Source organism: Giraffa tippelskirchi, chromosome 8, assembly GCF_054371585.1.
Source record: "Giraffa tippelskirchi isolate mGirTip1 chromosome 8, T2T-mGirTip1v1.2.pri, whole genome shotgun sequence".
NCBI classification, from domain to species: domain Eukaryota; kingdom Metazoa; phylum Chordata; class Mammalia; order Artiodactyla; family Giraffidae; genus Giraffa; species Giraffa tippelskirchi.
This window is the reverse complement of record NC_137282.1, coordinates 29,852,256-29,879,272: the sequence shown is the minus strand read 5'-3', so window position 1 is coordinate 29,879,272 and position 27,017 is coordinate 29,852,256. Positions and strand designations below refer to the sequence as shown.

Sequence of the window (27,017 nt, the reverse complement as noted above, 5' to 3'; positions counted from 1 at the left end):
CACACACACACACAGACATAGACATATATGTTTTTCTAACACAATTGTTTCTGTTTCCTTTTCCCTAATAAAATATAAGTGCATTAGGGCTCAAACTGTTAAGCCTTCTGGTAAACCCAGCAGGTAAATTATGGAGCATCTACTGTATCCAAAATATTGGGCCTCACAGTCCAGAATCGTGAGTGTCATAGCACCCTCGTCCTTGTCGTCTGAGTCCTCAGAGTGGCTCTTCTCCCTCTTGACTTTTTTCCCTTCTGGTCCACAGTGCTCTCTGTTTCCCTGGCTTCTCTTGCCTCTGCTTCACCATGTCCTGTACCTCCTCTGCTCATGGACCGCTGAGCGCTGCAGACGCCCAAGTTGTTCTGTTCTTAAACTTTCGTCCCTTCTGCGCACACGCTCTCTCTAGATGATCTCACTTATGCTCATGCATGTAAAAACTGCATCCTTACATCAGGGACCCTCCCTTCTATATCTCTAGTCTGGACAGTTCCAGTTGCCTCCGAAGTGCCACGGGTATCAGAAAAATAATTGTCTTACCGGAAACCCTTGATCTTCCCCCCACAAATCTGGTCCCCATCCCCATGAGAGCACCCTCATGCACCCAGGGTTTTGGATGTGACCTTTGACGAGTAGCTCAGCTGGTAAAGAATCCACCTGTAATGCAGGAGACCCCAGTTCAATTCCTGGGTCGGGAAGATCTGCTGGAGAAGGGATACGCTACTCACTTCAGTATTCTTGGGCTTCCCTGGTGGCTCAGCGGGTAAAGAATCCGCCTGCAATGTGGGAGAGCTGGGTTGGATCCCTGGGTCGGGAAGATCCCCTGGAGAAGGGAAAGGCTACCCACTCCAGGAATCTGGCCTGGAGAATTCCATGGACTGTGTAGTCATGGGTCTCAGAGAGTCGGACACGACTGAGCGACTTCCCCTTTCACTTTTTGGCACATCTTCTCCCTCACCGTCCACACTGAGGCCATCACCCCGTCCTGTTGGTCCTACCTCTGAAGTGTCTCCTGTAGCACGCCCGCCCACCTTGCAGACAGGACGGCCCCTTTGGGCCACCATAGTCACCACAGTGACCTTCTGCAGCCATGAAGCAGCTCCTGCTCTACAATGCCTCCTTGATTTTCATTGTTCTTAGGAGGAGATTTAGAAATCCTCAGCGTGGCTTCAGGTGCTGTGTCATCGGGCCTCCTTTTCCGATCCCACCTCCTGCCCCACACGGCGCCTCTGTAACCCAGCAGTGGCAGCATCTCTAAATCCCAGACGCCTGCTGAGGTTGCCCTGGCCCTGCACAGCTTAGGGTGTGGCCACAAGCTCCACCCTGCAGGGACCCTTCTATCAGTGAGGCCTATGGACCTTCTGGCCAGGGAAGTCCCTCTGTCCCCATTTTATATCTTGAAGTATCTTGTGCTTTTCTTTTCGATTACCTATGTCAGGCTCCCTCATTCTGTAAAACCCACAAAGGCAAAGATCAGGTCAGTTTTGTTCACACTTTCAGACCCAGGGCCTGACACACTGTGGAGAGTCAACACATAGTTGTGAAATGAGTAAACAGGAAATAAAAGTGCAAAACACATGGAATTACTATACACCAGAATGTGCTTAAAACTTTAGGCTGCAACTGACTATATGGAGATAAATTTCTGACACCCATGAGAAGACCTTTAGTTTGTGAATGAACCAGGCTTGTACCATATCTCTGACCTGGCAGGTTTTAGTATTCTTATTTCCAAAGATAACGGGGAAAAAAATAATTGTTACCAGTTCGACCACAAATTATTTATTGACCCTGTGCTGTGTACCTGGTATCACTCTACAGGTCTAGGGGTACAGCCGATGTGATGCTGCTTACTCTCCCATGGGGGACAGACAGGAAACCAGTACACAGATAGTTTCAGCTCTTGGAAAATACTGCGAACTGAACAAAACAGAGTAATGGCCTTCGTGGGGTGGCCAGAGACGTGCCGCCTGGCACTGCCAGTCATGATGTCCAGCTCAGAGCAACTTTGCTATATAAGATAATGAGAGTAACTTTGAGTAATAATGCGCATCACCAATAATCTAAACTTACTTAATCTCTTTCCATGGAATTCATATCCAGGGGAAATGAGTCGAGTCAACGTGAAACCAGTGGCTGGGTTTATGTGTTTAATAGTTTACTAATAGGTTACCTTTTAAAACTGTGTTGCTAATTATTTACAAACATTCATATTTACATTGATTTCTCACAAAAGGTCAAAAAGCTGAAGCGAGAACTCTCACAGATGAAGCAGGAATTGCTCTATAAAGAACAAGGCTTCGCTACTCTGAAACAGTGAGTATGAAAATAACGAAATTAACTCTCAAATAATCCAAGACCCCTGAGCTAATCCAAAGAAAACAGAGGTGCAGATGGCATAAGAGTTTTCTCAAAGAGTAGTAAAAGTACGAGGCACAAAGCTTGGCACCAAAAAAAAAAAACACACAAGAAAACAATCAACCAAAGAACAATAAAAAAACACTTGGGAAAATCTACTATACACTTTGAAAAGGTCTGAAGTTTTCCTTAATAGGTGGAAGACCCAAGGAAACCAAAGTGAGAGACTCATCTTCATCTCGCAGGCCTGCTGGCAGGCCTTAGGTGAAGAGGGAGCAGGGAGATGGGGCCCAGGACGGGTTGGGATGACCAGGTCCTCTGTGGAGCCGGACCCAGGGTGCCTGTCCGCCTGGCAGCCCCAGGGGTACCTGATGCCTCCCGACCTCAGGGGCAGGGGTGTCTGTAGAGGAGCCAAGTGAATGTCCAGGCTCCCAAGTTCCCTGTGCCCTTTCCAGCTTTGTGCTTGAAGGCCACTGGACCCCAGCCCCAGGCTGAGCCAGTTCAAACGAGAATGCGAATGATGGAGGGCGGGTCGGAGGACGGGCTCCCTGCCCTGTTCCCAATCCCCGGAGCCGCTGTTCTCCTGCCACACCCCGACAGGCGCACCCAGGCGTCTAGCTCCCACAGCGCCCGCCCCAGGATCTCCGAGGCAGGGAGCGGTGGCGGTTCACGCAGCCCACGGCCTCGGGGAAGGCTGAAGCCATCATCCCTTGAAAGGCACCCGGCGGCCATTCCGGACCCCTTCTCCTCCCGCCCCGCGAGGGCCCCGGCAGTGAGGCAGGATTCACCTGGGCTTCCCGAGGGGCTCCTCTCCAGGCAGGTTTACGCCCATCCTCCGTCTGCCTCAACAGCATCCGAGGCAGCAAGGCGTCACCCCGTTAAAGATCCCACGCGTTCACTGGCCGGGCCATCTGAGCGATGGTTGTGTGTTTGGTTGACAAGCTATGTTTCAGGATCCCCCTCACTCCTCTCCATCACCAGCCACATGACTTTCATCTCAGACACTTGGCTTCCCGGCTCAGTGTTTGGTTTTGACGCTCACCTCATGTGATCATGACCATGAGATTCTTTTAGACGCTCCCACCCTGGTGGTTCTCCAACCTGATCGCATATTAGAATAATCTGAGGAGCTGTTAAAAAAAATACATGTGTCTGGTCTCCGTCCCAAGACCCCCCACGTGGTTCTCAGGTCCAGCTCTGTTCAGAGAACCTCAGTGGAGGTTGCAGCACACCCCCAAAAACTGAGCAGACCTGGTTTCACCTAAATGTGTTGTTTAGTCAGTTGTCCATCAACATACAGGAGAGCGTTGTGGTAGGAACACCAGGAAGCCTTTAGCCACACGTTACATACTTTTAAGACACATGAAATTATAACTCATGTCACCACCAGGATTAAAGGTTAGCCAAACTTGCTGTTTTTGTTTTATCGATGTAACAATGATGTATTGTTTCAAAGCAGTTTGCTTGCAAGCAATTTTTATAGGAATCCAAGGCATGTTTAAGATTCTGTCAATAACATTCCACAAGAAAACAATAGCCATTTGTTGTAGAAACTCAGGCTTTCTCCTGCAGTGATTCTAATCTGAGGAACCAAGAGCAGAGAGATACCATATCTAACATTAGACGCCCCTCATGCATCTTAACTACAGACAGAATAAAGCTGTTTTCATTCAAATGTTTACCACCATACTACCAGAAGGTTGACTAGTAATTGATTATACCCAGAGACCATATTTTTCAAGAAATCACGTTCCTGATACTAAAGGGAATTTTACTTGGGGTTATGACCGAAAATATATTTCAGGAATAAATTTAAGCAGAATCCCACTGTAGGATTTTGCAACTTCACACTCACAGTAAAATGGAAAATTTTGTGGAATCTGCACCAATTTAAGCCCTGGTTTTCATTCTCCTTGGTGCCATCGTTTATGCTGGATGAATGAATGTGGTTTTATTCTCTGCGTTATTCATTTCAAACTGTGGTCCCAAGTTGCACTTTGGCCCTTAGCGATAGTGTAGCTCATGTGTAGATGGACACCTGCAAGAGAGGCGTATTTCTGCTTTGGCCCATCCAGTGGCACTGGTTGTATGTATTTTATTACAGAATTGATTTATGATGAGATTTATTTTATTTTCTTAGGTTCTTTCAGACTTTAATTACTTGTTCAGCACCATAAAATATTTTCTGAAGTGCTACTTGGAAAAATAAATTATCTACAAACTGCACTTATTTGAGTAAACTTTAGAAGAGTGAATAAGATAATATCACGTTAATTTTTTTTTCAGACTATACACTTCACATTGAAATAAATACAAATTAGTAAATGTTTTAAACCAAATTAGCTCAGAGACAGTTTTCTGTGATTTAATAAGTGCTGTATCTCCAGAGAGTCTGGGAATTAGACAAGGACATGCCCGAGATTGTATGTCACAGCGTTGTTGGCTGGCGGGACAGGGGGGTGGCTGTGTGTTTCTGAAGTAAAGCCCAGGTTCTTTCCTAATGGATCCCAAGCAACACAGGTGATGATGAAGAACGTGAACCTTTTTTTTTTTTTAAGAATTAGGTCATTTGGTTGGGCCCTGTGACCCCAAAGAACTCAGTTACCTGAAATCCTCTGATGTAGGGTGACCTTGTGAACTGTGTGAACATTCAGTAAGCAAGTACTGCTTACCAAGTACTAGTCAACAAGCTCACTGGGGCGCTCTTTATTCAACGTTAATGGACAAAGGAACACATCTGCCCTTGCGTCTTGTTCCTAGACTTGAACTCATTCAGCAAGACAGGCAATGTTATCATGACTCATAACTGTCATAAAAATAGAATACTTTTCATATATTTAAAAAGAAACGAAACTAACCAAACAATCCAAACATCATAGGATACTCACTAGTACAAGCGAAAACCACCACCCTTTATTAACGATCACCAGACTGGGCTCTTTGCTAGGTTTTGCACAGACGTCGCGGCATGTAAAATTAGACAGCAGTGATGAATCCTGAGGTTCCTGGGCTCACCCAGTTTACTGGCATTTCTGTCTTCCTGCTAAATCAGTTCCCCGGGTCCCAAACCTTTGCCAGGATCAGCGTGTGACGAGGTTTGAGTTCAGCCAGTGGTGGGACCACCCAACCAAACCGTAAACAAGAAGCCTCAGCCTCACAGTGATGGCAGTGGGCTGGGTTTGAGGTCAGAGGTGGCAGGGGTCTCAGCACGAAGCAGTCAGGAGAGAAAGGAGGAGAGACCACCACCCTGAAGCTGCTGTGTGTGAGTCCAGTAGTAAACATCAGCTAACCAAGACAGCCCCACACCCAATTCCTGTGGTCTGTTTAGCTTGTCCTCTGTCATTCTTTGATTTTTTTTCTTCCTCTCTTTTAACAGAATTGATAAAAAAATGTCTGGAGGCCAGAGTGGCTATGAACTTAGTGAAGCCAAAGCCATCCTAACTGAACTGAAATCTATCCGAAAGGCTATTAGCTCAGGAGAAAAAGAAAAACAAGATCTGATGCAGGTATGTGATAGAACATTTTTTTTTTTTTCCAAGTCAAACTACTACCTTCTTGGGCCTCAGAAATTGTCCTTGAGCAGAAGTTCTCCATCGGAGTCTGGATGGCCCCTTTCCACCACAACCCCATGCCCCCCAGCCCCTGCACCCCATTCATATGGGATTTGGTCTCATTGGAGATTGTTACAGGTACTGAGCCAGCCGCTACCTTGGAGGAAAATAGATGGGTTCCAAGGTTCTGATATGCTTATTTGAAGGCTGGCTTTGGGTGACCTTTGAGACAGGGGCTGGTGGATCCTGGAGCCCATGTATGGAGATTAGCGTCTTGGTGCGCCTTGCAGCTCACTGCAAACTTCAGGTGGAGCCCTGATAGGCAGGGTTATCTAAACCAGTGATCCTTAGCCCAGGATACAGAAAGGGCATGTCACCTGCCATCAGTAAGTAGATAATACACCTTGAGAAGTGGGGGAGTGGTGCAAGGAGCTTAGAGATGTTACTCCCCACCCCAGGAGATTCTGAAGTGCTAGCTGGGAGTGGCACGGAGAGATGCTGACCCAGCTGGGGGACAGCTGTGGAGTCACCTGGGAGAGAGGCTAATGGCACTAGATCCCCTGGTTACACCTGTACACGTCTCACCTTACAGACCTGAGCTCCACTGGCCCAGCCCCATGTGTAAATAAAACAGCCATTGCGCGATCAGTGTTCTGCATATATATATATAGCACATACAGTCAAGGTTTTTTTTCAGAGGCGTCTCTTCCTCCTCCTCCCCTCCTTCTATCTCATAATTATCACAAGCACTGAGAATTCTTTGTAATAGTTCAGATATTTGGAATTCTTCACCTGGCTGGGTGAGGATTTAGTCTGTGTCTTTCAAAAAATATTACAGCCCATCCATGGTGAACAGAGCCTCTACATTTGAATAAAATATTCAACTACTTAATGTCAGTTTCCAAAATTCTGGTTGAATACAAGTGAATATTCTCGAACCTGTATAATTTTGCATTGGGGGATTTTTAAAATAGCTTTCAAGAAGCAATTAAATATAAAAGACAACAGTAATAACAGCAAATACTTAAAATACTGACTTCGTGCCAGACGGTCTTCTGCCTGCTTTGCATAGAAATACTTCATTTAATTCTCACGGCAGCCCTAAATATAGGCTCTGTTATTATCCTCAACTTATGGATACGAAAACCACAGTACAGAGAAGTTAAGTTACTTACTGAAAGTCACACAGCTGATAAGTAGTAGGACCCAGGTTCAAACCCAGGCAGTCTTGCTTCAGAATAGATGGTTCTAACATACACGTAACGCATACAGAACTTTACTTGGATATGCTTTTTGTTGTTCTACAGGGATCCTGCTGATTAAATGAGTCATTCCTGAAAAAAATTAATAGTTCTTGTACAGATTTACACTGGACCCTCATAATTTACCAATTTTAAGTCCTCTTTGATTCTTCCTGTAAACTTTGAATTTATACATAGGCCAGATTAAGTTTAAAAATCAGATAACTTTTAAATTGCTAAAATATGTAAAATAAGTAATAGATATAGAAATCACCAACAGAGCTGAAAAGGACTTTAGATAGCTTCTGTGACTTTCAAACTTCTTTGGCTATGACCCACAGTAAGAAATATATTTTTCATCAAAACACAGTAACACAAATATCTTCACCTGTAGATACACACACACACCAAATTTCACAGAAATATGCTTCCTTTTGATACTAGTAATATACTTTGACTTTATTTCCTAGTCTCCTCTATTTCATTTTAAAACATACTAGTCATGACCTACTAAATTAATTGAATTCGTGGTCATCCCAGATAGGTTTGAAAAATATACATCTTTTCACTGTTCACAAGAAAAAAGTAGAAGAGACTTGTCCAAAGTCTTTAAAAGGTTTCTTTGTTCTTTTTTGTAATGTATTATTCCATGTGACCATTTAAGTTTTATCCCTCACACATTTTGAATAAAAATATATACATTTTGTATAAAAATGCCTTTGAAAGAAAATAGAGGTTAGGTGAAAAACAAGTATCAGATCTTGATAGTCCTAATTTCTTATCATGAGGATTTTATATATCAGGAATAAATCCTGGCTCTTCTTAAAGCTGATAATAATGAGCTTCTTACATTTTTGTTAGTGTTTTGTAAGCGAGGGTGGTTGGTAGAAGTTTAGATTTTTCATTTTTAATGCTATCACTGGCTCACATCTTCCCTCTAAAATAAACTCCCTATATTAAACCTGGATGCTGACAGCAATCATGTTCAATTGTAATTATGCACTTTCCCAAACCAAACATCATTGCAGGTACTGATCGAGAGCAGCTTCTGGGCCTCTATTTCCTAATCTCTAACGTCTACGTGAGCTAAATAATCTCTTGGATCCTATCCGGATATCAAATGGCATAACTGTAGACATCTTCTCAGTAGGAAGTTTGCCTGCTTTATCTAGAATGAGATTGCATTATAGGTATCCCATGTCTCCAGAATTTCTACTGCATAAAATGGTTAGCCCTCATTAAAATAGACTTCTTTTTAACAAATTTTTCAAGATGAGAAATGCATTTGTATGTATAACAGAGTCACTTTGCTGTACAATAGTAATTACCACAACATTATAATTCAACTATACTTCAATAAAAAATTAATTCAAAAAATTTTAAAAATAAGAAATGCATCTATTAAATATAAAGATGCCATGATTCACAGGGTGAAGAATTCCCAGGCTGTCTTGAGAAAGAGAAGATAACCTGTTTTAATATGATCTCACATATTTTCAGAGTCTGCATGTATGTGCAAAAACTGTCTTGTACCCTTATTTTTTTGAGTCATTTAAAGTGGTAAACACCCACTGCTGCTGCTGCTAAGTCGCTTCAGTCGTGTCCGACTCTGCAACCCCATAGACAGCAGCCCACCAGGCTCCTCTGTCCCTGGGATTCTCCAGGCAAGAATACTGGAGTGGGTTGCCATTTCCTTCTCCGCTAAGATAAAGGAATTGTTGTTTCCACTGAGATTAGCTCTTTCGACGTGATTTTCCCTGGTGGGGAAGTTTCACCCTCTTCAGTGCTCGGCTCTACAAAGTGCTTTGTGCTTCCTGAACAGAGCCTTGCTAAGCTGCAGGGGCGGTTTCATGTGGACCAGAGCATCGGCACATCTGAGCCAGACCTGAGATCCAGTCCTGTGAACTCGCATCTCTCCCTCTCCAGACAGACCCTGGACGCGGGCTCGCAAACCAGCATTTCCGGGGACGTAAGTCATCCGTGTGGAAGGGCTGGCCTGGGCCCTGCCTGGATGGACCCTGATTACAGTGTCACTGGCAGTTGGAACCAGGGCCAGAAAGGGGGTGCTAGTTCCAGCTATGTGCATGCTGCATTTCGTACTCATAAGACTGGATTTACAAATCTTAGCCTTATCTTTTCTGCCTAGGTGCCAAGCATGTCAGAGTCTGTCCAGATGAATAGCTTGGTTCAAACTTTCTCATACTGTATTTATTCAGAGACTCTATTGAAAGACAAGAGACACATGAGAATTTAAGTTTTTCCTCTTAAGTTTAGAGCCTTGGAAATTAAGGTCCTTCCAAATACACTTTAAGGCTAATGAAAAACATAAATATATGCCTTTAAAAATGAAACCAAAGAACTTGTTTTTACACATCTGAAGTTGATTATATTAAAATGTTTGATTGGTGGTTTATACCTGGCACTTGAAAATATTTAATGTGGTTTGAATATTATTACCAGTTTATAGTGTACCTTTTGGGACACCATTAGCAGATATTTACTTTTCAATAAGTTCCCAGTTATTTTTGTGTTCTTTGAATTCTGTGCTATGAAGGTAGAGCAGGTAGAGATCAACAGTAGGGCTTACCTGTTTGAAAAATTAATTTTTGAAGTAATTTATGTTTATGCATTTGGAAGTTAAATGATGGAAATTTTGGCTCACAGAGACAAGGAAATTAGTTCCAGTTCATAAATTTTATTGACCTGTACGCCCTTCATAAACTCTTAGACACCAGAAGCATTTACCTGATTTTTTTTTAATCCTGATTTTAATGTGTAGAGAAAAGGATGTTAAAGTCTTTGAAAAAAATTCAGCAAGCTTGAATTAAAAAGAAATGTTTTGTCCCCACTGAGACGCGAAAGTAAGTGCCTTTGCAAACTGGTGTTCCCAATTTCAATACTATCTTCTTTAGCTTTTCAATTACTCGTACTTCCTAGAAACAAAAGCAGTTTTACTTCATTCATTAGCAGAGTTAATTGACTTTTTCCCTTTTTTTTTTTTTTAACTAGATCGGAGTGAGAAGTAGATCAAATTTAGCTGAAAAGGTCAGGCTGAGCCTCCAGTATGAAGAAGCCAAAAGAAGGTAACAGCAGGGGAGCCGTGTGGCAGTCAGTGGTCAGTGGGCTCACCCGGCGTTTTCCAGAATTCATCTTTATTCCTGTGGTGACATCTGCTGGGCACTCACCATGCGTTCTTACTGAGATCACCCTTCAGATCTTGGAATATAAAGGTTGTTGTGTTCCCCTCCCCCCCACCCAAAGCCAAAGAACAAGGAGAATTCATGAGAAGGGCAGGAATGGAACTGTCCCCTTCTTTCTGGAAGGAAGAAGCTGTAAGGCTGTCTGGTACCTACTTACAATTTAAAGTGAGGAAGTTGGTTCCCCAGACAGTACTACAGAGACTCGAGTGCTGGGCTTGGTAGCCGCTAGGAGTTTGAAGATAAACAGGTTCCAGCACCTTCCTCGGCGTCGGAAGGAAGCCCCCCGCTGGTGTCCTGGGGGATGTCTGGGCGTCACTCACTTCTGGGAAGGGGTCCCTCCTTTACCCTCTCCACTCTTCTCCAGCACAGCCTCACTGCCTTTTTCTTAACCTGTGCCTCCCGAGAGGGTCTACGAGACTCCTCTGTCCTCGAGTTGGTGACAGACTGAGCAGGTTTGCATAACGTAGGAACTGTGCTTGTTCTGCGAGAGAGGGTCATCCTGAAACACTTCATCATTTTCCTTGTAAGAGTGTGAGGATGCTGCTGTTCCATTGTCTGGGAGGGCACTGGGTGCACAGGCCCGTATTATCAGAAGCATGAACTGCTCAGCTGAGAACGTGCATGGTTTCCCACCACAAGGCAGCCCAGTAGGTGGATACTGAAGTACATCCGTTAATACTGGTGATGATGAGAATCTAAAAGTCACTGGCTAGGGACTTCTTTGGCAGTCCAGTGGTTAGGACTTTGTCTTCCAACACAGGGGGTGGGAAGCTGGGAATCCCATAAACCTCGCAGCCAAAAAAAAAAAAAAAACCCCAAAGCATAAAACAGAAGCAGTATTGTAACAGATTCAATAAAGATTTTTAAAACAATCCACATCAAAAAAATAAATAAATAAATCTTAAAAGTATTTTAAAAAAAAAAAGCCATTGGCCAGATTTCTTAGAGGTTGTCTGGCTGTAACAACGCCATTATTTGATCTGCCCCAATCCAATATTTGCCTCTGCGTAGCCTCTGTTACTAATATTACTTGGTTCTTTGATTTACTGAAAGAACCCTAAGCTTTGTTCCACAAATTATTAACCACCGCGAGCTTGAGCAAGTCACTTCGTCTCTCTGAGCAGCATTGTACCCGGCTGATTTTAATGCCTGTAAAGTTTCCCAGGTGGATTGTAAATGGCTCGAGGGTAGGAAAAGTGTCGTGCACCACACTGTCTGCTTCTCGTCCGGGACTGGCGCTTTCCCCTCGACCAGGACTGAGCGCTCCTTTGTGCTGTTGTGGCCTGGGGACGTGGAAGCCTGTTGGGGGGGCTCTGGCTACGAGCACTCCAGCCCCTGAGCCGCCAGAACTCCTTGGTTCTGACATAAACAAAGCAAGGATCAGCGTCTGGCTTTCCAAAGGAGAATGGCCGTAGCTCAGAATTAATCTTAGGGAGGCGGGCCTCATGCCCCTATGTCCTTGGGGTTTGACTCAACTTCCCTTGGGCCAGCTTGAGCTTCTGCTGGACTCTGGCTCCATCTGGAGCCTAAACAGCACCTGTCTGTTAGGTGTTCCCAGAAAGCGTCACTGTTTCTCGCGCAGACTTGGCGCACTCTTTCCAAATCAAATTCAAGACCCACCTAATGCCCAATCCCACAAGCAACAGATGCTGTTCTTTCTTTCACTTCATCGTTGCTCACGCTTCAGTTGTTTAATTCAGTCCCATCAAGACAAGATGTTGGTTCTTTCCCAATTGGTTGCATTGCTGTTCTGTTACCATTTGAGGTTTTGCTTTAAAGTTACTAGGGATTCTGAGGAGATGCTAAGTCTCGGGGGGTTCTACATGTGTTGAAAGTGCTTTTTCTTCCTTAATTCTGAATAAGTAAAGAATTTTGTGTTTACTTGTGTTTGGGTTGTGTTTCTCGGAAACCTGTTTTCTCCTGCAGCCTTTGTTTTACATGCTTAATGAAGCTAATAATACCATGCTTATTTAGCATTTTGATGATTAATTTTCCAGTACGTTGAGAGAGTTGTTTATGATTTTGTTAAAGCTGAAGAATAGCTGATGTTACAGCTATCATAAGTGCAGACGATGGGTGAAAATCACAAGTACATTATACACACAGCACAGTTTAAGGTAGCAACTTTCTTTTTAACTCAAACAGGAAACTTTAGGGGAAAGAATGTGCAGCTACTTCCCTCTTGGTCCTGATAACGTTTTTCAATCACCTTTTTCTTCTCTTCTACAACTTCTTCCATCTAAAAGGGAGGGCAGGCGCCCCCTTTTCTATCTTCATCATCTTCTGGTATGTGCTGTGATAATACCAGAGTAATCATCCAACATTTTGAAATAGGAATATGGGGTTCCTCATGCCAATATCCGGAGAAGGCAATGGCACCCCACTCCAGTACTCTTGCCTGGAAAATCCCATGGATGGAGGAGCCTGGTAGGCTGCAGTCCATGGGGTAGCTAAGAGTCAGACACGACTGAGCGTCTTCACTTTCACTTTTCACTTTCATGCATTGGAGAAGGAAATGGCCACCCACTCCAGTGTTCTTGCTGGAGAATCCCAGGGATGGGGGAGCCTGGTGGGCTGCCATCTGTGGGGTCGCACAGTCGGACACAACTGAATCGACTTAGCAGCATGCCAATATCAGTTGTGTTCATAGTTTACCTTTTTGAAAGGTATCTATTTATCTATTTGTTTTGCTGCCCCAGGTCTTATTTGTAGCTTGCCAACTTTCAGTTGTGGCATGTGGGGTCTGGTTCCCTGACCAGGAATCGAACCCAGGGCCCCTGAGTTGGGAGTGAGGGGTCTTAGCCACTGGACCACCAGGGGAGTCCCCATAGTTTATCTTGATCTTGTTCAGTTCAGTTCAGTCGCTCAGTCGTGTCCGACCTTTGCGACCCCATGAACCGCAGCACGCCAGGCCTCCCTGCCCATCACCAACTCCTGGAGTTTACCCAAACCCATGTCCATTGAGTCGGTGATGCCATCCAACCATCTCATCCTCTGTCATCCCCTTCTCCTCCTGCCCTCAATCTTTCCCAGCATCAGGGTCTTTTCAGATGAGTCAGTTCTTCGCATCAGGTAGCCAAAGTATTGGAGTTTCAGCTTCAACATTAGTCCTACCAGTGAACACCCAGGACTGATCTCCTTTAGGATGGACTGGTTGGATCTCGTTGCAGTCCAAGGGACTCTCAAGAGTCTTCTCCAACACCACAGTTCAAAAGCATCAATTCTTCAGTGCTCAGCTTTCTTTATAGTCCAACTCTCACATCCATGCATGACCACTGGAAAAACCATAGCCTTGACTAGATGGACCTTTGTTGGCAAAGTAATGTCTCTGCTTTTAAATATGCTATCTAGGTTGATCATAACTTTCCTTCCAAGGAGTAAGCGTCTTTTAATCTCAGGGCTGCAATCACCATCTGCAGTGATTTTGGAGCCCAGAAAAATAAAGTCAGCCACTGTTTCCACTGTTTCCCCATCTATCTGCCATGAAGTGATGTGCTTGTGGTCAAAACAGCCAAGTGCCATTCCTCTCGTGAACAATCCCAACAGTCCTCAGGGTGCCCCAGACCAAGTTACTGCATTCAGGTGGTCATTCTGATTGAATCGGGAGTTGACCTGATCATTGAGTACGAAGCTCTAGACGTGGTGAGGTCTGGCATCAGCAAAATCATGAAGCTGGGGAGGAGTCCCTTGGCTGCGTTTTCCTCCTCCCCGCGCTCCTGGCCGCGTCGCTCCAGCACTGCCGCCACCCTGGTAGGTAGGGCAGCTTCGACCGCCTGTGCTGGATGCCGCCTCCAGCCATGTGCAGAGGAAGACGGGTCGGCGCAGCGTCCGCGGATAGCGCTGAGCGGGAAGCGAGTTCCCTGTGCGCCGCCGGAAGGACGTGGCTGGAGGAGGCCTGGCTCGGCCCGCTGTTCGCTGGCGATGCTGGGACGTCGAGGGGGGCTGCCTTGGTAGTGGTTCCGGGTGGCCCATCCCTGTCTTTTCCCCTCCCCTGACGGGCTGATCTTCAGTTGCTGCCAGTGTACCCCAAGGACAGCATCTCGACCCAGAGGAAGAGAGCCAGAATCACGACATTTAAGGCATCACTCACCAGAGTTGTGTTTTTTTTTTAACAAAGCCCTCAGGTGTTCCTCCACACATCAGGGCTGACTGGCCCTCTGCTTCTTAAGCATTTGTAGTTTGACCTTCATCCTTCTTTTCAGGTAGTAGGTGTGGTAACCTGGATTCTAAAGGTGGGGAGGATGAGGCGGGTGAGAAGTAAGCGTAGCATCAGCTCAGGGACTGGACTGGGGGCTGCGGTTCTGTCAGCCTCTCACCATCCCATCACGGCTCCTCTGGAGGTTCAACCCCAAACTTAGCCTGCCTAGTGTTTTCCCCTCTTTGGGACTTCTTAGAATGTGCACGGCCATTTTATTTTATTTTGTCTTATTTTATTTTCATAATATATATATATTTTATGGAAGTACAGTTGACTCACAATGTTTCAGGAGCACAGCAAGGTGATTCAGTTATACATACACACATATATTATTTTGGGGGTGGGGGGCTTCCCCAGTGGCTCAGATGGTAAAAGAATCTGCCTGCAATGCAGAAGACATGGGTTCGATCCCTGGGTTGGGAATATCCTCTGGAGAAGGGAATGGCAACCCACTCCAGTATTCTTGCCTGGAGAATCCGATAGACAGAGGGGCCTGGTGGGCTACCGTCCATGGGATCACAAAAGAGTCAGACGCACCTTAGCATCTAAACCACCACCATATGATTTTTCAGATTATTTTCCATCATAGATTATTGGAAGATACTGACTCCAGTTGCCTGTGCTATATAGTCTTTGTTGTCCTGTTTTATTTCAGCATGGCCAACCTGAAAATTGAACTGTCGAAGCTGGACAGCGAGGCATGGCCTGGGACGCTGGACATAGAGAAGGAGAAGCTGATGCTGATCCACGAGAAGGAAGAGCTTCTGAAGGAGCTGCAGTTCGTCACCCCACAGAGGCGCACGCAGGACGAGCTGGAGAGCCTGGAGGCTGAGAGGCAGCGGCTGGAGGAGGAGCTGCTGGCCGTGAGGGGCGCGCCCAGCCGGGCCCTGGCCGAGAGGTGCGTTCCCCGCCCGGGGCCCCGGGCTGTCCTCCCTGGTCCGGGAATCTCAAACGCACCTGCCTTTGGTGGGCCGAGAGCCAGCACGAAGGGACTTCCCCCCGTAGAGCAGTAAAGCAGCACACTCTCCTTGGGCCCCGTGGTTCCTCGGAGATTGTCGAGAACATGAAAATGCCTGAGACAGATGTTGAATAACTAAGGAATGTTGACAGAAAACCAGGAATGCAGTCTGATAACAGTGGCTGTAAACTAACGCACTCTGATAAGAGAGATTATCTGGACTGTTAGAGCAGCCTGAAGCTTCCTACTCTGGGCTTTATTACTCACAAGAATGCAAAAGTTTATTGCTTTTCAGTTCACAAGGAAAAGACGTCTTGCTCCCTGTGATATTTCAACAGGTCACAAGACGTTCGCTTGGACTTTGTCAGCTGAAACCCTCATCTGAAGCAGGTGGAATAGAAAGGAAAATACTTTAAGCCATTTTTAGATCTTCCTGTGGGAAGGCATAAATTGATCATTTGATCTAAAAAAAAATGCAGTTCTGTAAGCAGATCAGCTGCACTCTCAGGCTGGGGGACTCCTGTGTGCAGGTTTGCTATGAGGCCATCACCCCCTGGGGTCCAGGCCGTGCTGACCGATGCCCAGACCCCTGTTTCCCTGTCTCAACCATAGGCCAGGTAGCCCTTTAGAACCACCGCACACTCATCTTTTAGGCCCACAGGTAAGGAGCAGAATGAAGGGCAAGAAACACATTCGCGTATTTTCAGGTGACCTGAAATCCAGTCACTTTTTTTTCTTTTATTTTTTTAAACTTCTTGGCTTCTTGCACGCTTGTCCTCTATACATGTTTAAGGTTGTGTATTGACATAATACCAAAGCATTTGAGAAGTAGAATGGTGGAGAAGGCGGGGGTGGTGGGCCGGGAAAAACACCTCTGACGTTCCTAGTCACGCGTTAGCGTGAGCTCCTGTTTAACCGTGACCATGTGGGGAGCGTTGGCCTCCGTGAGTTAAGGTGCTGTGGGAGATGGCTCATGGCTGCAGCATCACAGCTTTCGGGAGTTTGAGAAAGTACCCAGGGGGACCCTTTACAGATGACGACCTTTCACCGTCTTACATACTTCTCCTCACTCCCCTGCGTCTCCTCCCCTCCCGCTCTGACATCTCTAGTTGTGCAAGCTGCAGGCTCAGCCTGCAGGCAGGTGTGAGCCAGGCTGGCCAGGTAGGGATCCATCTGAGCAAGACCAAAAGGAACAAAACGTAACGGTCAGAAGGCGGGCTTCAGTTGTTAACCTAAATTCCCTTGATGTTCTTGAGTGTCTGTGTCTCTGTCTCTTAAATTTCAAAATTTAAGAGATTCTCAGGCGAGATTCTGGGTCGTTACTGACTTGTGGTCTCTGCAGGAGCCCACAGAACTCACATGAATTTTCAGCCGGCGTGTGAGCCCCCAGAGTCCCCCAGCCCCAGTCCGTGGGGGTCACTGACTCTCAGGACCAAGGAGACCAAGCTCGCCCCCTAGTGGTCGTAAAGCACATCGAGCGGAGCGATGCTCCGTGTGACCGATGTCCCGCAAAGAGAAACAGCTCTCAAATGAAAAAAGCCTTCCTATGCATCTGTCTGTTCCTTCCTTACAGTTACTGAAATTCCTTAAACCCCGCGCTTTCCTACAGCTGATAAGATCTTAACATTGCTCCTTCTTTTTTTGTAACTCTTAGGGGTTTTGCCTTATGTCTTGCCAAGATATCTTCATTCTCTCTTAATTATATGAATATTTTTTGCCACTGGTTCTGAAAAAAAGGGCTTCCCTTGTGGCTCAGCTGGTACAGAATCCGCCTGCAATGTGCAAGACCTGGGTTCGATCCCTGGGTCAGAAAGATCCCCTGGAGAAGGGAATGGCTACCCACTCCAGTATTCTGGCCTGGAGAATTTCATGGACTATACAGTCCATGGGGTTGCAAAGAGTCAGACACGACTGAGTGACTTTCACCTCACTCACTGAAGAAAATTTATAGCAAGTGGGAGGGGTATGAGTTTTTTTTTTTTTTTTTATGGAAAAGGAGCTTGTTCCTTCTGTAGATGATGTACACCTTCCCCCTGGGGACACTGAGGGCAGAGGTGAGGGATACGAAGGCCCCTTTGTCTTGCCAAGGGCAGCTGAGCCGTGGTGTGGAGCCGTGGGACCATGGGAGGGGTCCTTTGGGGACAGATGGAAGAGGTCCTTCTTGCTCAGGAGGACCATGGGCCGGGGCTGGAGAAGGGTGAGGGGAGACAGGGCGCACCCACATGCAGGGGCTGACGCCTGAGCAGCATCTTGGGGCCTACCACAGAGGAAGGGGGAGAGGTCATTTTCCAGGAAGGAGACCGGGAACCAGCTCCCACCGGGAGAGGCTCTGATCCCACCAAAGACAGGAGGTGGGGCGCTGGACCAAGGACAGTGAAGCCACAGGAGGCGGGGCTTCTGTGACTCTTGGGGCCTTCATTAAGCTTCTCCCAGCGACCTGTTACCTAGACACCTGCCGGACGGGGCCTGGGAGGGGGTCCCGGGCTCTCCAGGCAGCCTGGGTGGAATGGGGAGAAAGAGCCGGGGCCTGCCCTCCGGGAGCTTGGGGTCCAGTGGGGGGACACAGGCCAGGCCTCAGGGGTTCAAGGGAACCACAAAGGGTCCAGAAGAGCAGCACCTGAGCCATCATCAGGGGAGGACATGGGGACCATCAAACATGACTGACCAGGACAGGAAAGCTTCGAATTTAAATTTCAGCATGATACACACTGTCGCACTGAAGCCTTCTTCAGTTCAGTTCAGTCGCTCAGTCATGTCTGACTCTTTGTGACCCCATAGACTGCAGCACACCAGGCCTCCCTGTCCATCACCAACTCTTGGAGTTTACTCAAACTCATGTCCATTGAGTCTGTGATGCCATCCAACCACCTCATCCTCTGTCGTCCCCTTCTCCTCCTGCCTCCAATCTTTCCCAACATCAGGGTCTTTTCAAATGAGTCAGCTCTTCACATCAGGTGGCCAAAGTATTGGAGTTTCAGCTTCAACATCAGTCCTTCCAATGAACACCCAGGACTGATTTCCTTTAGGATGGACTGGTTGGATCTCGTTGCAGTCCAAGGGACTCTCAAGAGTCTTCTCCAACACCACAGTTCAAAAGCATCAATTCTTCTGCACTCAGCTTTCCTTGTAGTCCAACTCTCACATCCGTACGTGACCACTGGAAAAACCATAGCTTTGACTAGATGGACCTTTGTTGGCAAAGTCACGTCTCTGCTTTTTAACACACAAGAAAACCTTCGTGTGTGGGTGACACTTATTTTTAAAACTTACCTCAAAAGTGCTGCTTCTGTATCAGGTAAATTGAAGGACTTTCTCCAGACCTTTGTATACCTTCTAATTCAGTTCATCTACTTTGAATTAATATTTTTCCTTGTTTTTGTTTATATTTATGAGATTAAAAAAAAGAATAGGGACCGTACTCCTTTTCAAAATACACCTGTGAAAGCTGTGAATTAAGAATTTATCACCCTTTGAAGTACTAAACAAAATGACAAGAGTTACTTTTTTTTTTTAATTTTAACACAGAGTGAAATCATGTTGGTGATGCATCAAAGGATAGATATCTATAAATAAAATATGGGCATGTTTCCTTGCTGCCTAAAATGTACATAGGATTTCAAAGACGTTGAAAAATTAGGGAAGCTTTCTTTTTCTGCAAAGAAAAGTAGCTAATTTGTGTATCGGCACCTTGCAGGACGTGCTGAGGCTCTGAACACGGGAGATTGGTTTTGATGTCTGCGGAGTTCTTTCACGCACATGGCTCCGTTTGATCCCTTGCACAGCCTTAGCAGGTGGACGCGGTAGGATTATAATCACCATTTTACAGATGAGGAAGTCAAGAGCCACGGTTAGGTGACTTGCTGTAAGGACACGCCAGTAAGCAGACTGGAAACCGTGGTGGTTTCCTGGGTCCCCTTCTGCTCTTTCCAATGATGTCTAAAGACCCTGATGTAGACAGTATGCTTGATGTGTTTTAAAATGGTTTACTCAAGTACACAATTCCATAATACTCAGGGTTTTTTTTTTTTCCATCTCATAAAAACTTGTTCAGCTGAATGTAGATTAAATTTCATGAAAATCCAGTTGCAGGTGATGAGAGGTGCTGTCGACGGAAATCACTTTTATGTCATTTGCTTGCTCAAAGGGTTAAGCCCAAATTAGCTCACACTGGCAATATGGACACTGGACTAATTTGTTTCTTAATCACCAGAATTCTCATCAAAATGAGGCTGGAATTCTTGTCACTGAATGTGGTTTCAGAACAGTTGTTACCAAATTCAGTGCTCAGATGATCTTTCCTAATTCCCTGTTATTGTTGTCAGATGTTTAGTAGCAGAAGCAGAAGTCACAAGCCTGCAGAAGGATCCTTAATCTTTGTTCATCTCTTTTGTTTTCTTTTCCTCCCCACTGTCTTTCCCTAATTTGTGAGAGTGAGGTTTTTTTACTCATTTAAGAAAATGTTAGAATACCAGAATTCTGCAAGTTCTAGTAACACTGGCCACTCAGACATCTCTCCCCCTTCACTCAGTGGCTATGGATGGCTTTGCCCACTTTCCTTCTGATGGGTTGTTCTGTTTTCTCTTGTCGAGTTCATTTGAATTTCACAAGGAAAAATAATAAGAATCTTTTTATTTTCCCTTCAGTTTCCATGCTTATCGTCGTTTATGTGAAAATAAATTTATTTCTCTCTTTTTTGTCTAGATTGAAATTGGAAGAGCGAAGGAAAGAGCTACTACAGAAACTTGAAGAAACTACTAAATTAACTACGTATTTGCATTCACAACTTAAAAAGTAAGCCTGTTTGGTTCTTGAAGGGAAAATTTTTCTTGGCTACATTCAGGCATGTTGCAATTCTGCTTCAATTAATTACCTCCTCTTTATTTTTGATGACTTAAAAGTAAGAAAATAGTTACACTAGTACAGTTAAAACCTGGATAACCAAATTTAAAGTTGGAGAGATTTGTTTGTTTGTTTGCTTTCATGAACCACAAGGTCCTGTTAGGAATCTGTTTGCAATGTGTTGGGAAGAAGATACATTTGAATGATCAGGACGTACTTAAGAAAAGAACACATTTCTCCACATCATCCCTTCTTTTAAAAAGGGATATTTGCCCTAAAATAGCCACACATTCACTTCCAAAATACACACAGAAAGAGGAGGAAGGGGAGTGAGCCCGGCAGCCTTCATCTTAGAAGCTGGCCTTTTCCTCTCTCACAATAAAAGATTTCATTCTTTAAGTAAAGTCACTGCATTAACCCTTTATGCTATTTACACACACACACACACACACACATTTTTATATTTTTTTAATTGCACTGTTGCTTCTGGATATTTATGCAGATAGATTTATCAATAAGTGTTGATCCCTTTTAAAATTTTTTGTAAACTTTTACACGAGGAGGATGATTTTTGGTAAGAGTAGGGTTGCTCTAAAGAGTCTTTAGAGAGCCGGGTTGGAAACGTTTGTGACTAAGCATGGAAACGTGTGGTGTAGCAGCAAGTGCCCTTTCCCCGGTCACTGACCTTGATCTTTGGCATCACTGGGTTCCTTCCCTCTCTGCCAAAGGAGCCAGCAGGGGCTTCCATCCACATCCTTGAAGTTTTTTGTTTTGTTTTTGTTTTTTAAGTTTTATTTATTTTGGCTGCGCTGGTTTTTCGTCGCTGTACAGGCTTTTCTCCAGTTGTGGCGAGCAGAGGCCCCTCTCTAGTTGCTGCGCTTGGGCTTCTCATGGCAGTGGCATCTCTTGTCGCTGAGCACAGGCTCCAGGGTGCGTGGGCTTCCGTAGCTGGCAGTTCCCGGGCTCTAGAGCACAGGCTCAGCAGCTGTGGTGCACGGGCTGAGTTGCTGCTCAGCAGGTGGGGTCTTTACCGCTGAGCCATCAGGGAAGCCCACGTCCGCATTCTCACTGTGCGCCTTCCTCTCCCAGCCTCTCCGCCAGCACCCTGTCCATGTCCTCCGGAAGCAGCCTGGGCTCCCTGGCCTCCAGCCGAGGGTCCCTGAACACGTCCAGCAGGGGGTCGCTCAACTCCCTCAGCTCCAGCGAACTCTACTACACCAGCCAGGGCGACCAGCTGGACGCGGATTATCAGTACAAACTGGACTTCCTCCTGCAGGAGAAAGGCGGCTACATGCCTTCCGGCCCCATCACCACCATCCACGAACACGAGGTGGCCAAGTCCCCCAGCCAGCCTGGCCAGAGTGGTCCCGGGGGCGCGGCGGCCGCAGCCCCAGGCCACCCCACCCCCCTGGCCGAGGCCCCCAAGTCCGTGACGTCCCTGTCCTCGAGGTCCTCCCTGTCCTCCCTGTCCCCGCCCGGCTCCCCCCTGGTCTTGGAAGGCACGTTCCCCATGTCTCCGCACGACGGCCCCCTCCACCAGTTCTCTGCTGACTTTGAGGACTGCGAGCTGAGCAGCCACTTTGCAGACATCAGCCTCGGAGAACATCAGCTGCTGCTGGACACTGACCCAGGAGGCGCGCCCCCGTCTCTGCTGGACGAGAACAAGGAGCTCGGCGAGGGTGCTCAGGAGCCGCTGTACGAGGGGCCCACAGGTACACGGAGACCCCGCTCTGAGCTCCCCCCTCTAAACCATCTTAAAGGGTGAGGAGAGGTTACTTTTTCCATGGGAGCAAGTATTGGTACATGTCCCCCTTCTCTTTCTGCTGCTATTTTTTCATTTTGGCTTCATTTGGGAAAGAACATTTATTGCTATAACTTGCACATTTTTTTTTCTCATCAAGTACAAATCGCCTTCCGTATTTAATAGATTTAACCGTTAAATGTCCATTATGTCATCTGGAACCTTGCTGTGTCCTGCAGCTGCCTAGGGACATACTTTGTGAACATTCTTCAGGCTTCCAGATAAGGGTCTGTTTGTGAAATAGTGAGGTGGGGAAGAGGACTTTTTTTTTTATTTCAAAGTTGGCCTAAAACAGATTCAAACCAAGGCAATTAGCATAGCAGCTAATTAGTACCAAGGTTCAGTGTTTAGATTGCTATGGGAATTCTGTATAAATACAGTTTCTGTTTCATACCAGACTCTCCCTTTTCTGCGGAGAGTTAATTTGGAGAAAGCGGTCCCAGCCTGCGGTGTCGCCCTGCCACCTTCTGGCTGCTGTGCTAGTTGCCGTGGGGTTGAGTTCCCACTCCTGCATCTGAGCTCAGAGAGGGAATCTAATACGCTTTGATTGCTTGCCTTTGCGAGGCTGGAGCTTTTAATACAGCAGATGTGGTTGTAAAGATCCCAGGATGGCGTGCACCTTGGTTGGCAGGTGATTACAGCTATGGTCTGAGGAGCCCGCCCCGAACACAATGAGAAAGAGACTCCAGCACCTGGGGCACAGACAGAGATGCTGCGTGGTTCGTGTGCCGCTTGCCCGGCGGGTGCCAAAGCTGCAAGTGACGTGTTATGGAAATAATTAGCCGCAAAGAAAATGAGCACCAAAGCAGTGTTTACAGAATGGCTCCAGCAAAGCAGAGACCTGCTGCGGGGCCTCGTGCCTGCCCCCGGGAAGGTGTGCGGTGTGTGGCACTGGGGCACAGCACCCCCTGGAGCCAGCCCAGCCTGCACTCGCATCTCAGGGGCCCCTCAGTTCCAGCGAGCACGTTGCCCCATCTCTCAGGCTCCTTGTTCCTCACCTGCAAGGTGGGGGCAAGACGGTATCTTCCTCGTGGGGTGCTGGGAAGGTTGATGCTCTCACAATGCATCAGAAGCACCAGCCGTGCCTGGCGCTCCGAGTGCAGCTCACGGGAGTTAGTATCACCCCCATGACGCTGAGCAACGCAAACTCTGCCAAACCCAGTTCCTACCACAAACCACTGACATCTACGAAAGGAAGAGAAAGCAAAAGAGAGGGAAGAAAGAGGAGTGGGTTTTGTGCCTTTCTCCTGTGCTCTGGGCCTAAAGGACCTTACAGTTCCTGAGCATTTTGTCCTGTCTCCGCTGGATGGCGGAAATCAAGTCGGAATACCTCCGAAGCCCTTCCGTAGTCAGTCTCTGTCACCATCAAAGTCAATTTCAGGCTGCTGTGGTTATTCCTGGAGGTAATCAATAAATCATGTCATCACCTTCACCCCTCATGAAGGAGGGGTGGGCGAAGAGAAGGCACTCCATCATCAAGGAAGGAGCATTCCCCCTGCCAGAAATAAAAAGGGAAAGGCAGCCATCAATCCGGAATTTAGATCCTCAAGACTTAAACATCTTAACCAGATGTAAAGTCACGACTCAGAAGGGGGGCGAAATGTATACCAGCATGGATCCCTGCTCTCCGCCAGCCCGAGGATGAAAGCACACCCCGGGCTCACAGCTTATCACATGGGAGCGCAGCTTCAGACAAGGCTGCCGGCTCTCCGCAGGACACCCAGCCATGAATATGAGTCAGAGAGAAAAGTTAAGCAGGAGTCGGTGAGGATTCAGTCACTCATAGTTTTTAATGGTATTTAGCCAATGAGGAATTCTGTAAGTCAAAGACATTTCCCCTGTAACTTCTATTAGAGCAGCAGCTGGGGAGATGGAGACTGGAGAGATGGGGCGATCCAAAGAGGCAGAGACGCTTCTTCCATTGAGCGCCAGAAGCTGTTATAGAAACTTCTCCAACACTTGAGGGAGGCAGGCAGCTTCTTAGCCCCAACCGTGGCATCTGTAGTGAACACCAAGACGAGGGAGGCAGGGGGCCCGGGAGAGTGTGTGCCATTGATCCCTCCCCTTAAAATATCCCGGGACAGGGGAACACCGGATTCTTTCTCAAATAATGACCAAAATAACGAGCATCCCAGGATTTTGTAAGTCATAGCGCCTAGAATCATCCACTTCTGTTGATTTGAATAGTAACATCCTTGATTGTCAGTGGAAATTTTATTTTGGTTTTCTCAGAACCAAACCATGTGTGTGCGTGCATGCATGTGTGTGTGTGTGTGTGTGTGTTAGACTTAACTTTTCCTAAGAAGAAATCCCAATGGCTGCCGTCACTCTCCCCTCCCTAGATGTGGAAAAATCGTTACCAAGAAGAAGAGGAATCCACTTGTTGGGGGAGAAGACCGCCTGCGTGTCGGCTGCGGTCTCGGATGAGTCGGTGGCTGGGGACAGCGGGGTCTACGAAGCATTCGTGAAACAGTAAGGACCCAGCCCAAGCGGCTGCTGCACGCCTCTGGGCACGTGGGTGACCGGCCGGAGCGCCCTGCCCTCGGTCCACTCGCTGCAGTGGGAAGGGCTCTAGGCATTAAAGCAGGGGCAGGCCTGAGAAGGTCAGGGGTGCTGGCAGCATCCCACTGGCAGGGAAGTGAGGAACAGGTTGATGTGCTCATCAGCTGAACCTCTTAGAGATGTACATGCGATTTTTTTTAATTTATTTCTTTGTGTCGGGTCTCAGTTGCAGCACTGGGGATCTCCACTGGGGTTTGTGGGCTTCTCTAGCTTCGGCACCCAGACTTCCGTCTAGCTGTGGTGCAGGGTTTAGTTTCTCTGAAGCGTGTTGATGCAAGGGCTTAGTTTCTCTGAGGCGTGTTGATCTGGGTTCTCAGACCAGGAGTCACACCCATGTCCCCTGCGCCGGAAGGTAGATTCTTACCCACTGGACCACCAGGGAAATCCCGCAAGCTTGACTTCCTGGGCACGCCGCAGCGGCCGCCCAGAGCCTATTTGGTGCACGGAGCATCTCCGTGTGTGCAGATTTCGGGCAGCCCGGTCTCCAGGGTGCGGCACGTCCTGGGGAGCCGTGGGAAAGCCAGTCACCAGGCAGGCCTCCCCCTCGGGGCCCAGGTGCAGAGTCCCCCTGATGAGGGGAAGCCAGATTTGAAAGAGCGAGCTTGCACTGGGGTCAGGCCCACGGGCCAGTCCAGGAGTGCCATTAGTTCAGGTTTTCATTCAGAATCAGTGAGGGGCAGACAGTTCCCAGGTGGCGCTAGTGGTGAAGAATCCGCCTGCCAGTGCAGGGAGACAGAAGAGACGCGGGTTCGATCCCTGGGTCGGGAAGATCCCCTGGAGGAGGGCATGGCAACCCACACCAGTATTCTTGCCTGGAGAATCCCACGCACAGAGGAGCCTGGGGGGCCTACAGTCCGTGGGGTCGCAAAGAGTCAGATACGAGTGAAGCGACTGAGCACACACGCACGCAGACAGCGACCACGGCTCCGCGTGTCCCGGTTCACAAATGCTCACCCGCGCCTGCCGTCGCCCCGCCCGCAGGCCCAGTGAGGTCGAGGACGCGCCGTACAGCGAGGAGGAGGCCGCGGTCATGGAGACGGCGCAGGTGCAGATCGGGCTGAGGTGAGGACGCCTCCGGAAGGGCGGCTGCCCGCCTCCGCGCGCCGGCGAGTGGCGTGTGCCCTGCCTCACCTCATCCCCTTCTCTCTGAACAGATACAATGCCAAAAGGGCGAGCTTCATGGTGATTGTAGCACAACTCCGAAACCTTCATGCCTTCCTGATACCTCACTCGTCAAAAGTGTAAGTGAAATCGCTGGAGAACAAATCGAAGAACTTCCAACTCCCGAGTGAGAATTTTACATCTAGCAATTCATCCAAGTGGAGACACGGAGAAAGATATGGGAGGGCTGGTCATGCCTTCATGAGCTCTAGATAGAGACGAAGAGGGGCTGATGTGGGTGGACTCACCCGCTCCTTTGGTTTTACGAACGGGGCAGCGAGGTGGGGGCTTAAGGGGGTGGCTCCATCACCCCAGGAGCCTGCCTCCCAGCACTGAGGTTGGGGGTACCCATCAGTAGTGTTCAGGGATGCCTGGCTGATGATTCTGTCGGTGACTTCCCCCTCCCAACTGAAGGCAAAAGGAGAAGGGGGAGACAGAGGATGACATGGTTGGATGGCATCACCGACTCAATGGATATGAGTTTTGAGCAAACTCCGGGAGGTGGTGGAGCACAGGGGAGCCTGGCGTGCTGCAGTCCACGGGGTCACAAGGAGTCGGACACGACTCAGTGACCGAACAACAGCAACAGGAAGGCAGGGAAAGACGATTTCTCCTTCTTCATCTCCAGCCTTAACGGCTGCGGCCCAGGGTCCACCAGGTTTTTCATGCTGAGTCCCCGTAATCGGTGTCAATACAAAATACAAACATAATACGGCCTTCCTCAGTTCTTCGCGTGAACTTATACTTTTTATCATTGGAGAAGGATGCTCTTTAGAATATGAATTAGAAAGCCTGGAAATGGGGCGGTGGGGATGGATTTAATGGATACTCTGTTTCTGGGAATTTAACAGAAGATACCTCATGCTGTTTATAGGAACTGTGGGTCCTCATGTAATAGGCGCTCAGAAAACTCCCTTGAAAGTGGTGGTAGAGGTACTGTTTTTGTCAGACTCTGCCTCTGAATTTGACAAACCATAAAACCGTTTATCATATCTGAGACTTCTGAGATGCAAGGCAGTGATTTTTTGAGCTGTTAAAAAATTCACCTCTCTTAAATTGTCATAACTGTATGCTCCTTAGTATTTCTTTTCCTCTGGAAGGACAAGGCGTCCCATCCCTAAGGAATGACCATCAGCGTTTCTTGTCTAATA

The 27,017-nt window shown here is 47.3% G+C and overlaps 1 protein-coding gene across 2 annotated transcripts in view; it reads left to right on the top strand.

Moving 5' to 3' along the window:
- The window catches only part of WWC2 (WW and C2 domain containing 2), a 136,365-nt gene that overhangs the window by 85,851 nt on the left and 23,497 nt on the right, over positions 1 to 27,017 (top strand). For both annotated transcript variants that reach the window (XM_081521964.1, XM_081521965.1), the window contains 10 exons: positions 2,234 to 2,313; positions 5,732 to 5,861; positions 8,970 to 9,116; positions 10,157 to 10,230; positions 15,201 to 15,443; positions 20,205 to 20,294; positions 21,432 to 22,054; positions 24,486 to 24,615; positions 25,687 to 25,767; positions 25,860 to 25,946. In XM_081521964.1, coding sequence (XP_081378090.1) covers positions 2,234 to 2,313; positions 5,732 to 5,861; positions 8,970 to 9,116; positions 10,157 to 10,230; positions 15,201 to 15,443; positions 20,205 to 20,294; positions 21,432 to 22,054; positions 24,486 to 24,615; positions 25,687 to 25,767; positions 25,860 to 25,946 — 1,685 coding nt within the window. The remainder of the gene's footprint in view (positions 1 to 2,233; positions 2,314 to 5,731; positions 5,862 to 8,969; positions 9,117 to 10,156; positions 10,231 to 15,200; positions 15,444 to 20,204; positions 20,295 to 21,431; positions 22,055 to 24,485; positions 24,616 to 25,686; positions 25,768 to 25,859; positions 25,947 to 27,017) is intronic.